Source organism: Boleophthalmus pectinirostris, unplaced genomic scaffold (assembly GCF_026225935.1).
Source record: "Boleophthalmus pectinirostris isolate CB_2022bp ecotype Guang Dong unplaced genomic scaffold, ASM2622593v1 HiC_scaffold_23, whole genome shotgun sequence".
Taxonomy (NCBI): Eukaryota; Metazoa; Chordata; class Actinopteri; order Gobiiformes; family Gobiidae; genus Boleophthalmus; species Boleophthalmus pectinirostris.
The window spans coordinates 9,000,790-9,014,204 of record NW_026571207.1 but is presented as its reverse complement, the minus strand read 5'-3'; the positions used below and the strand labels follow the sequence as shown (position 1 = coordinate 9,014,204).

At 39.1% G+C, this 13,415-nt stretch overlaps 1 protein-coding gene across 3 annotated transcripts in view; it reads right to left on the bottom strand.

Moving 5' to 3' along the window:
* elovl6 (ELOVL fatty acid elongase 6) overlaps positions 1-13,415 on the bottom strand; it is a 30,626-nt gene extending 17,211 nt beyond the window's left edge. The window contains exons 1-2 of one of the 3 annotated variants that reach the window (XM_055159338.1): positions 13,084-13,415; positions 12,707-12,761 (exon numbers count right to left, since the gene is read on the bottom strand). Coding sequence is in view for 2 of the 3 variants with exons in the window: in XM_020917642.2 (XP_020773301.1) it covers positions 13,084-13,166 (83 nt within the window). In the remaining variant the exon portion in view is untranslated. Of the gene's footprint in view, positions 1-12,610; positions 12,762-13,083 lie in introns of those variants that run through there. The other 2 variants (XM_020917642.2, XM_055159337.1) reach the window with 2 other exon arrangements.

The window sequence follows — 13,415 nt, the reverse complement described above, 5'->3', positions numbered from 1 at the left end:
TGTGACTTTTTTAGTATCGACACCATCTTAAAATATTTAGTTTCAATACTAGTTTTTAGGGGTGTAAAGATATCCAAGTCTCACGATACGATATCGTCATGGTATGAATCTCACGGTATGATATTTATTGCGATATGGTGGGAAACCTCATGATAAGAGATGTAACAATATCCAAATCTCGGTACGATGTTTTCACGGTATACATCTCACGATACGATATTTTTTGTGATATATTGTGGAGCTAAACAGCTAAAACTGTTAATATGCTACTTTTACCCTCTTAAAATGCCTTGATAAGAGTTAATCCAATGAACTACGACTTAAAAGTGCTTAGAACTTATTTCTTCATGTAGTCTGCGCTGAACGGAGCAAAGGATCATGGTCTATGTGGTTCTCTCTTTTTTTTTTTTAGCTATTGCTGCACCATAATTCTTAATTTCAGCAAAGAGACTTGTAATTCGATATATTGTGACAGCCCATGATATTATTGTGAGACTCTTGATGATACGATACTAGAATATTTCAGTTATTGTTAGATCCCTATCAGTTTCTAATCAATACTAAAACTACAAGGATGTAACAATAACCGAAATATTCTAATATCTTATCGTCAAAAGTCTCACAATAATATCATGGGCTGTCACAATATGTCGAATCGCAAGTTCCTTTTGGTTTTATAGTACCAACAGCTTATAAACATCGGGAACTACATATCCCATGATTCATTTCAGTGCAGACAACATGCGAAGAAATATGGTTTTTACTTGAATTCTTGGGATTATGACTAATAATTCACACCAAAATCTTGTCAAAAAGCAAAAAAAGACTCCCATCTACAATTATATTAGTCTCTTTAAAATATCGCAATACATATCGTACCATGAGATGCATATCGTGATAATATTGTACCAAGAGATTTGCATATCATTACATGTAACTGATTTTCAATACTTTTGACAACTCCAAATTGCATAAACACTTGCCAGAAAAACACATTATGATTTTTTTTTTTTTTTTTTGTAGCTCTGGTTTAGTCCTTTGGAGTAAAAATAGTTCACTAGGGATTTGTTTTTCTAGTGGCAGGCTTCAAAGCTGAAACCAAATTAGGTAACATGAAACTTACCATAGACTAATCTTTCCATTGATTAAATCTAGTAGTGGAATCTGATCTTCCAGGCTACACAAGTGCACTCCAAACAGGAACTCACTCTGGACAACACTGAAGATTAGTCAGCGGGTTTTTTAAGGACAACATAGGAAGAACGCTGCTGGGATATTAGAATGATGAATGCCGGAGCAAACGAGGAGAGATTGGGACCACAGTCTGCGCGATGACTTTCACCTCCGAGGCCGTTCAGCTGATTCCAGGCAACCTGCACAGCACAGAGCACTGCTGACGTCTGAGCCGGCGAGTGAGTCAGCAGCTCCTTGTTATCCATGCTACAGCTCAGGAACTGATTCCTCATTGATTCTAACGAATAATTAACACTCGGAGGGCAATTTACATAAAAAATTTGAATGTATGCAGCCACAGCTAAGAGAGTAACGGCATCAAAAAGGTTGAAGATGCTGTAACGGACCTTTGATGAGTTAATTTTGTATATTGTAAAAGCAGCATTTTGTGACACATAAACCTATTTTTACTTCTTGTCAACCAAGAAGTATAAACGAAAGCAGCACTCTGGCTTGATTTGGTGGTCCACCCTAGTTTAATTTTGCTGTCTGAAAAAAAGTTGTTCTAAAGAGAAACATGAATAGATATTAACAATGCGCTAAAGCAGGGGTGTCAAACTCATTCTGGTCCCGGGGCCGTATCCAACCGACTTTGATCCCAAAGGGGCCGGATCAGAAAACTCATGTCATATAAACCCCAAAAATAACAATAAGTTCAAATATTTGTGCAGAGAAACGCAAATCTATTACAGAAATCTTTTTTAATTGATGAACTCTTTCATATTATAATATTATGAACAACCTGAAACTTTAAGAAAAATACAATTTCAACACAATGTTTTAACATGAACTTGTTTAACATTAACTTGTATAAATAGGAATAAGTAAATTTTTCTTGGAAATTCCTGCACTCGGCTCCACTTTTCTCATGTTGGACATTTTTCTGATGAGGGTGTCACGGTCAACAGTCAAAACGATCGTCCTTTAAGAGCGTTTGGAAAGAGACAAGTCTTCATTTGTGCTGCTCTGGTGGGAGGGGCCACGTACAGAGACACTGGAGATGCTGCTATGATAAACACCACAGAAAATTAACAATATTTTAATAAAAAATAGAATTAAAATATTTTAGTAGAAAATCAGCCGAGGGCCAGATTAAAGGTCTTGGAGGGCCGGATCTGGCCCCCGGGCCGCATGTTTGACACCTGTGCGCTAAAGGGTATATGGAACGAGTTAGACAGATTTAAATACCTCCTTCCTCTGAGTGAAGATGAAAATCAGGTAAAAGTTTAAAGGGGATAGACTGGTTCCACAGAACTATTTGTGCTTCAGGTAGAGCTGTCCCAAACATCGCCAGACTCTAAATGTGCTAAACAAACACAGTCAGACTACTCTTATGCCAGTCTACAGCAAGTCAAAAGATGAAGAAAAAGGGGCTATGACACAGGTTCTAATTTAACATTAGAACTAAAATGAGCAGCTAGAATGCACATTTTCAATCGACAGGTCCACATCCAATCATGTGGCAGCAAGAGTTTGTGGTGGGGAGGTTGTTATTGTATTTACATTTTTTGGTATAACAAAATAAATAGTATATAAAAATACAAATTAAATAGATGAAATAGTATCATTAGACATAAACTACTAAAGGTACAACAAGACAACTCCCATATTTTTTGGACTATAAGTCACACTTTTTTCATGGTTTGGGTGGTCCTGCGACTCCGTTGCAACTTATATATTAACATTTTTACACTGACAGCCGCAAGAGCCTCTAGGCTTGTGTGCCTGTATCTGCTAGTCCTGTCACTTTGCTCTACTGTACATGTCAAGCCACTGTCCTGCTGCAAGTAGTGAAATATTAAGGTGAAAACGGTAATCAAGCAGCAGAAAGAAAGTTTGGAGTGAGTGAGAAACTTGTGAGGGACTGGAGGAAAGTGGGGATGGAGAAAATCTCTTCATGGCTACCGCAAGGGTGCACTATCCAGGAAGGGTGCACTTTCCTGGATGTCATTGGATTGTCATTGGACAAAGCCTGGACTTAAGTGACATCCGAAACCATCCTGTTAGAATTCAGAAAAGCTGGAATAATTCTAACTGGCTGGTGCAATTTATACTCCAGAGCGATTTATAGTCCAAAAAATACAGTTAATGAAATCATAAAACAGCATTAGCCTATTTGGAGCATAGCTTGCATTAAAACAGAAGCGCCTGCAGGGCTACACCTGTACGTACTGTGCATACCTTGAATGTCCCAAGTTAGGCAAGAGTGCCGCCACAGTGATTACTGACCAAACTGTTTACCAAACCTGTTCCTTCTGACAATACAGTGACGCGCGGGTCGACCCATAACTGCAGGTCTGATCAACGACGACTCAATGAGAAGAGGTAAAGTGGGTGCGGGTGAGTCGGGACCCATCAAAGCCTCGCCTAAAGCATATTCTGTAGCTCTGATTAACAAACAAGGGCTTAGGACCTTCGTGTTTGCATGTGTTACCTGCATTAAGAGGACAACTTTAGTTCACCGAATGAAAACTGCAAGACAAGAAAAAGGCACGCGGTGTCCTGTGTGGGTAACCCTGGATCACAAGCTTCGACTTAAATCTGCGCAAGTTAACTAAAAGTCCAGTCTTTCTTTCCCTCTGTCTCTTAGTGTGGTGCAATCTGCCCTCACTTCCCCCGCAAACCCGCTCTCTCTCTCTCTCTCTCTCTGATCCAGCCACCGCTCCTCATCTTTTCTCCTCTTTTCTCCTCTTGTGCTTCCTGTCATTATAATCCAAGTTAAGGGAAAGAAATGACCATTTTCTCACCGTTCATGAGTGAAACTTACGACCTCATTTAGTGCAAGGACATCACACACATTTCTGCAGCCAATGCAGAAATGCTTTTAGGTTTAATATGTTGTACAAGCTCATTACCTATCAACCATATTTTACTGCTTCTATCATCACGGAATAAAACCAGTAGTGACCCTGACATCCTGCTCTTTACAACTGAAGTCCACATGTCTCCGTTTTTAATAAGATGGAAGAAGATCAAATCAAAAATCATATCGCCCAACCCTTCTTTATTAGTGTATTATATTAGGGATGGGCGATATACCTGTTACAGTATTGGTATCGAATGACATAGACAGAAACTTCAAACTTCTGTGCCCTTTTTGAACAGATTAAAGAGAAAGATGTAAATAGAAAAGCATTATATGGCTGTACGTTTACCCCAGACATGCAACAAATTATGATCATTTCCCAGATAACTGATAAAACAAAATGCCTTTTCTGTATTTTTTGGACTACAAATCGCACTTTTTTCATGGTTTGGGTGGTCCTGAGACATATACTCCGGTGCGACTTATATATTTTTCACACTGCCAGCAACTAGAGGGCACTTTAGGCTTGTGTATCAATATCTGCTTCTCCTATTACTCCTGTACCATTGTCACTTTGTCCTCTACTGAGCACGTCTCCTGCAGAAAGAGCCTCTGTCCTGCTGCAAGTAGTGAAATATTCAGTCGAAAATGGTAATCGAGCAGCAGAAAGAAAGTTTGGAGTGAGTGAGAAACTTGTGAGGGACTGGCGAAAGGTCGGGATAGATAGATAGGAGAACACAGCTTCACGGTAACCAGGAGGGCGCGCCATGTAACTTTCCTGCGAGTGATTGGTTGGATCAACAAAGCCTGGACTTTTTGGCTGGTGCAACTTATACTCCGGAGAGACTTACAGTACGAAAGTCCGAAGTTAAAGTAAAAATTAAAAATTAAGATAAACTTTGGTTTTAAAAAGCGAAATATCGGTATTGGCTACAACAGAAAGCCAAATATCGGCGATCAATATCATCTCAAAAAAAAAAAAATCTATATTTTAATTATACTTATCCACAACGGGTATAAATTCCCCATGGTTCTGGATGCGACGCACGTTGTTTATAATAATTTATTTTAAAAGGGCATTGGAAGTTGATTTTGACACCATTTTGCTTTTTTTCTTGCCTGATTCATCAGCCGTTTCACTTCGTAGAAACCGTCTGACCTTGCAGTGTTCGTATTCGACGGTAGGCAGGTACTTTTTATTATTTAACAAACTGCTGCCATTTGGTCGCGACGTATGTAATGCGCCTCTAACGGGGCTAACTGGTATATTAAGCTTTTCCCAAATCCCCTAGGAAGAAGGGTAATATCGTCTTTCCCCTTGATAAAATTCACCAAACATTCTCTTTGTTCCAGCTTTAAATCCTCTTGAGAATCGTTGACAACACTGAATATATGGCTCTTCACTGACTGGATGGTGCCCGAACTCGCACTTCTGGGGTTTTTGCAAACAGTCTAGTGTCTTTGAACAGATTAAAAAATATTAAATGTGTTTGTGGCATTTTAAAATAAACAACTGGAATTCCACTATGAGCCTCCAAACAATACTGCAAACAATATTCTACCATAACATTAATAGTATAGTACTGTACTTTTGCTACCTGAGGGATTTGTATATTGTTCTCCTGAGGTCGGCGCACTTCTCTTGAACAATGATAATGCATTATAAGAGAAATATGCCAGATTTTTGAAAATTTGCTGACCGGAAAGGCAAATTTCTTGTACGACTGTCCCTCATACTTTAACGATAAACAAGCGTCGTGCGGGCCGAGCGCTGCTGTCAGCAGCAGAATCAGCGTTTCACATCCGTCCATGTCGACCAAGCCCTTTCCAGCGCTCCCTCTTGAACTTGTTTCTTTTATTAAGTTGTTTTAGGTGAATATTGCATTTTAAAATGTCCAAATTATGGTTGCCAAAGATTATAACTATAGCAGACACAAGCACAATAAGCCTTTGTTTAAAGTCACAAAAATAAATGGATTTTCGTCGATACACAACAGCATGTCCTTGTCAGCTGCTTGGTTCCTACTTCCTAGAGTCATTAGCTCGGGTACGTTCTCTGAATTGTCGTGGCTGATTTACAATGAGCCGTTTGCTGTGGGCTGCTATTGTCAGGGGAATACGTTAGATGGATGTACCAGTCTCCGCCCGTGCTGAGTGCAAAACAATGCCACACAGCGCGGGCACAGGGCTGGAGTCTCAACACTTTTATCTGATGGAAATACACAAATCTAATGAGGCCTATAGGTAGCGGGAGCCAAAGTAAAAGGGAGACTTGCGGAATATACAACATCTGTAGTTTTGTTGTCACGAAGCAATGAAAAAGTGAGGCTGCCTTACAAAAAAACTCAAAAAGCAATGCAGTTTTGGTCCATGCACGCGATAAAAATGATAAAATGTTTATTTTGTTATCCTAAATGAGCTTAAATGGTCTGTTCTATAATAATATATCTGATTTCAATACCCTAACATGTTTGTGCCGGGTAGAATATTCCAAATTATGAAGAGAGACCGGATTTTTCAAAATATGAAAACAGAGGGAGTTCATTTTAAACGGTTATTCCTCACTTATTGCATTCCGTACATCCTTTTCACTCACCATGACGAGTTCACAAGTTCTTTTAATAATAACTAGCATGCTAACACACACTTAGAATGCTTTCTAATTAGACGCAGATGGCACGCCGTGGACATTTGGATCTCAGGAGCTGCTTACACAATACATCTCTATACTGGGCCATGTTTTGCTCAAATACATGGGAAAAATCAGCTTCTTAAAAGAGATTCAGTCAATGATCAGCTTGGGTCTTTTCATCGCGAAGTCTACAGCCAAGCCAATTAAGTCAAGATGGAAATAATGATTAAACGGGTGAAAAAAAAATAATAAAAAAAATAGCACAAGAGCTGCAAGAGTAGCTCCGATCACTGGGCCTATCAATCTGTAACGAAAACAAAGTTCAATTTCCTCTCTGTCAGCACAAATAAAAGTGAAATTTCACAACTATTTCACAATCGCTTCAGAAAGTAGTGCCACTATTCAACTCGAAAAAGCACATGGTCGTTGTCAGGTGAAAGGACTTTAAGACGTAAACTTAATGGGTTAGCAGAGTTGGCATTGTTTAGATAAAGACATTACCTATATAACTGCAGTCTTTGTGATTTGGTAATTACAACGACTTAAACTAATTTTGTGATGATTTCAACATGAAACTTGAGGTTCTTTTTTAACGACAACCGTATTACAATATATGTCTGGTATAGTGCGTTTGTTTAACCACAGCAATATCAGCTTGTGTGTGATGTATACATTTTAGATCTTACGAGTTTGTGCACAAGTGAAAAATATGATATCATAAAATTAGACTCTTGTGCATTTACATTTAGACTGTCCAAAAAAGGGTTAAGCGCTGGTGAGTTACTTTGATATTTTAAGTAGTAGTAGTTCCAAAGAGCAGTGCTATAATGAAAGGTTGTCAAAAGCATTAAATGAAATCAAATACTAGTCGATGCTAAAACTAGTATTGAAATAAGCTCCTCGTTTGAGCAGGTATCAATACTAAAAAGTCACATTCACAGGACAGAATCAGAAGTATAAGTGCACATAGACCAGTATACAAACATGGACCATGACAGAACCTACCTGGACACACACATAAGGACACATTTTTATATAAAAGTATGATTTAATGTTGAAAATCATATTACATGGTCAAAATAAAGACAATAATTATCACTGTGGTATCAAAATGGACATTGAGTATTGAGTCTATTCCTTAGTATCAAAATGGTTTGAAATTAGCATAGTTTAAAAAAAAAATAGAAGGTATTTTATCGTTTGCATTTAAGGAGGTAATAGAGTGTCCACTGTAGTTTTACGATTTGATATTTGTGGAGCCCTACATGGAACCTTTTGAAATCTACAGAATTTCTCCGTCTGCCATTAACAACAAGAAAAAGGCAATACTAATCAAAGTAATAATGTCGACGTTCAGTTATGGCCACAGACTTTGACGACCGCATAAGAATGTGTCGAACGTTCAGTCAAAGTGCAGAAAATCCTTTTTGCAAACACTGTAGTGGTCTGTTTGTGAGTGATGTGTGCAAATCAAAACGGAAATCATTTTACCTTCATTCTACTTAATATAAATAATTCAGGCTCATCTATTTATTCAAGTTGCTCGGCTGTTGGCCGCCCTCTCTACTTCGAGCCCTGTCTCCCATGCGCTGTGGTCCACTGCTAACACAGGGAGTCGGCACAGATCACCCGGCCTCTGATTGGTCAGTGCTCTGTCAGCAGACATCAGAACATGAATATGATTGGCTGTTTGTCAGTACTACGGACTGGACAGCTCCTACACACGATGTGTTCCCCCTTTCAGCATTCATAAGCACTTACAAGTCCCTATGAAAATAAACTGCTCTGGCTCATTTGGATAGCAAAACCTATTCAAATCAAAACGAAAATGCACCTCTAAGCTCCTATCTAAAATATGTTCACTGACTTTGTGTTTTGACAATTAAAAAATAGGGATATTTGACCCATCCTTCAATACCGGAGCAGTGACCCATGTCCGAATGCTGAGCTCCTCATAAGGAACTGAACTGGCAACATTTTCACTGTAAGGCCAGAGCACTAGGCAGGCCACTGTGCCAGCATGTTAGAGCATAAAACTGCATTAAAAAGCACCGAAACACAATACCACAATTTCCCCAAGAGGGCATATCGTCAAAGAAATCAGATCACAATTTAAGTTTTTATCATATCATCCAGCACAAAAAAAAAAAAAAAAAACTTGCAAATTTGAGAGACGGACTTTAGATCAGTAAATGTTGATTTGAACCACATGATAAGAATTAGTGTCCAGCGTGGCAGAGACCTGCATCACAGTGACCTTCAGAACATACGAAAGGATGCTGCTGCTGCTGCCTCTGACCTACATTCGAACACACAGCGTTTGCCGAGGCACGCTTGGCTCCCCACACCGGCAACACAGAACGCTCACCAGGCTCATCTTGACCACTTACGCCCTGAGGAACCCTGCCTTTGCTAAACACTTCAGGTCAGGTGCGAGTGTAACCCATTTAACTAAATACACAGCGGTACTATTTATGGACTGAGATTACATGTCAGTGCATTGGCTGCCAGTGACTCTGATCAATGAATGCTCTGTCTATATTTAGATTATAATGCCAGTCTGGTTTGATCAAGGTAAAGCCTTTCTAAACGTATAACAGGTGAGATTAGGCCACGTTAGGTCAATATAGAAGAGATCAACCTTTGACCAATCTGCGTTTTTTTCTTGGTGATCCAGGAATAGGCGGTGGAAAATGACCTACGCTGAGATGTAAGCTTGATTTTGGTCTTTTTTTTCCCCAAATTACCTGAATTTAGTACGAACTCATCCACGACTAGAGCTGGGTATCCTTAAGAAGTTGCTGATACGATACATACCACGATACAGTGCACTTTCAGATTCAATACGATATATATTTCAAATCGATTCAATACAGTGCAATAAAAAATGAAGGCTGTGATGCTAAAAGTCTTCGTTAAACCACTTCTTGTGCAAAGTTAACATGAAAAACAGCCAATTTAATCATCAAAATTAATGAAAATGTCAAATGTGTCAAATAAATGAGTTTCATTCCTCTGAACAAGCAACAAAACTGTAGCGCTGTAACAAAATATTTAAGTAAAATACACCAAAAAATACCCCCGTGATAACAATACTGTACTCACGATATATCGACATTTCAATATTTTTGCACACCCCTATTCACGACTTTATTTGACTACAAACTGAATACGAGAGACAAATGATATATGGGTCTATTTGTACTCTTCAGTCAGTAATAATCCAATCACAACTTTTCAAACCTCAACCAAGTTTGACTAAACCAGCAAACCTATAAACCTGGACTTTATACGTAAACCAGGACTAACCACGAAGTACATCACAGCCATCTTCTTACGGAAAAGCCTAGTCCACAACAGAGCGCTAAACAATAATGTAAATCAGAATGCCTAAATGAAAACTAATCTCCTCCATGGCCTCCTGTATAGACCTATTTCAGTCCAAAAAGTTCACTCTCTTTGGGGAAACGGCTCTCAAAAGGTCTAAAGGGTGTGTTCACAATACAGCACATCCATTAAGAACTGATTCTTCATTTTGTGCTCAAATAGAAAAATGCTTAGAACTAGCAGCTCGATTTGGTCTACAACTGGCAGCAGTAAGACCGAGCTGTGATATATCGAAGCAGCTAAAGGAGTTCCAGGATATTATTAATAGAAATAGACCAATATATCAGGGCATTGGCGGTTTTACATCTCCAAGTTAATATATTGTTTTGATCTAAAGAATAAGCTATCCATAAAAACGGGCTGTGGTGAATTTTTGGCAAAATTAAATTACAGACTTTGAGGAAAAATATCCAAATTGTCCCTATATATCGGCCTAAAAATATCAACAGAATTTAATGCCCGTTGGTTGCTTTGGATTCCAAATGATCGGTATATCAGCAATGGAACATCCCAGTCGAGCTGTAATTTTTCATTAAGATTTTGTTGGAATTAATTTTCTATTTAATTCCAACTAATTATTTCCACGGATATGTCTCACATCCATGTTGGCGACTCCAGTCTCATTAGAAGTAGAAGGTGAAGTCAGGCTATTCTAACCAAAATTCAACACTATGGAATGTAATACAAGTGTTCGGTTTTTCTTAGAGGCCGGGGCATGAACTACTGGTGACCAAAAGTTTACGATCCCCAAATTATCCCTATATATCGGTAGGTCTGGGTATCATTAAGAAGTTGCAGATACGATATATACCTCAATACATAGGCCACGATACGATACATATCTCGATACAGTGAGCTTTCAATTCGATATATTTCAAATCGATTCGAACAGTTCAATAAAAAATCATGGCTAAATCATCATGTGATACTCAGTCTTTGTTAACCAATTTTTAGGCAAAATTTAATATGAAACACACGGCCATTTTAATCATCAAAATTGTGAAAATGTCAAATGTGTCGCATAAATGAGTTTCCTTCCTCTAAACAAGCAACAAAACTGTAGCGCTGTAACAAAATCATTTAGTAAAATACAAAAAATACGCTTGGCGATATATCGATACAGCAGCCCACAAAATTTTTGCACACCCCTATATATCGGCCTAAAAATATAATAGAATTTATCGGCCGTTGGTTGCTCTGGACTCCAAACAATTTGTATTTCGGCTAGGGCTGGGTATCATTAAGAAGTTGCAAATGCAATACATACCTCGATACATGGGCCACGATACAATACATATCTCGATACATGCACTTTCAAATCAATATATTTCAAATCGATTCGATACGGTTCAATAAAAAAAAAAAAAAAACTGGCTAAATCAAGGCTGTGATACTCAAAATCTTTTTAAACACATATGAAACGCACCTATTTTAATCATCAAAACAGTATAAAATGTCAACTGCGTCGCTGTAAACAAAACACGACAAAACTGTAGCACCATAACAAAATAATATACATATACATATTAAATGATGTGATATATTGATTTTCAATACTTTTGCACACCCCTAATATTGGCCATGAAAAATCCTGGTCAATCTGTAATTTTTTTAAAAAAAAAAAGATTTTCTTGGAATTAATTTTCTAATTAATTCTAAATAATTATTTTCCACGGATGCGTCTCACATCCATTTCATTAGAAGGCGCAGGTGAAGTGAGGCTTTCCTAAACAAAATTCAGCACTACGGAATGTAATACTAGTGTTTGTTTTTTTCTTAGAGGCCGGAGCGTTAACTACAGGTGACAAATAGTTTACGATCCTCAAATTATCCCTATATATCGTCCTAAAACTTATTGGCTGCTGGTTGCTCTGGATTTAAAACAACATTTCGGCTAGGGCTGGGTATCATTAAGAAGGTGCCGATATGATACATGGGCCAAGCTATGATACACATCTCAATACAGTACACTTTCACTTCGATACGATATATTTCAAATCGATTCGATACGGTTCAGTAAAAAAATACTGGCTAAATCAAGACTGTAATACTCAAAACCTTTGTTAAACACATATGAAACGCATCCATTTTAATCATCAAAACAGTAAAAATGTCAAATGTGTCAGCGTAAATGAGTTTCCTTTCTCTAAACAAGCACCAAAACTAACACCATAACTAAATTATTTGGTAAAGAAAAATACTCTTGGTGATATATCAGTACAGTAGCCCACAAAATCGATACTGTATCATCACATTAAATGATGCGATATATCAATATTTCAATATTTTTGCACACACCTAGTATTGGTTATGAAAAATCCTGGTCAGTGGTCCTGGTCCTAGCGTTTGTTTTTTTCTTAGAGGCAGGTGCATTAACTACTGGTGACCAACAGTTTACGATCTCCAAATTATCCCTTTATATCTTCCTAATCTGCCTTTGCTTGCTCTGGATCCCAAACAATCGGTATATCAGCCATGGAAAATCCCGGTCGATCTGTAATTTTTCAGTAAGATTTTGTTGGAATAAATTCCAACTAATAATTTCCACTTACATCCATCTCATTAGAAGGAGCAGGTGAAGTCAGGCGATCCTAAACATGATTCAGCACTATGGAATGTGATACTAGTGTTTGGTTTTTCTACTTAACTACTAGTGACCGTCAGTTTACGACAGCAAAGTTGTCTCAGATGAATCGGATGGGCCTATGAAGAAGAAGAAAAAAATCAAGGACAAGCATCATATGATCATGTTTAGTCGTAGTCTGTAGAAGGCCATTGTAGGTTTAACATCACACAGACAGTCACAGGGCTAAAACGGGCCTACGCAATTTGTTCATTTGTGTGTCAGCGGAAGACATTTAGCGATGATGCCGCACGGAGGATGATATAATGGGATAGATCTAATCCCGATGGCTGCTGCTACATGTGCGCGCCAAGGCACCGCACACGCTCCCTGTTTCCAGCCCGTGTTCGCGCGTTTCTACCGGGGGGGTTCGGGGGTTGACGGCGTCGGCGTGTGGCTCACCAGTTCTCCTGCATCCATCGGATCGCCTCGTCCTCGTTGAACTGCCTCTCGAACTCGTACTCCTGGAGGGCGAGCACGGACATGGCTGCGTGTGGCGTCCGGGGCGAGTGGAGAAGAGGAGGCAGCCGGGCTCAGCTTCACGCGCGCGGGGCAGAAGGGGCAGAAGCGGGGGCAGTAGGGGTGTCCGCGTGTGGGGCTGTTTTTCTCCGGTTTGTGTGTCGGGGTTGGCTGTGGTCTCCTCACTGCCTCCTGCTCGGTGCTCGCATCGCTCGTGCTGCTGCCGCTATGTTGTCAGGAGCTCGCGGGGATGTGCGCGCGGTGCACAGAGCAGG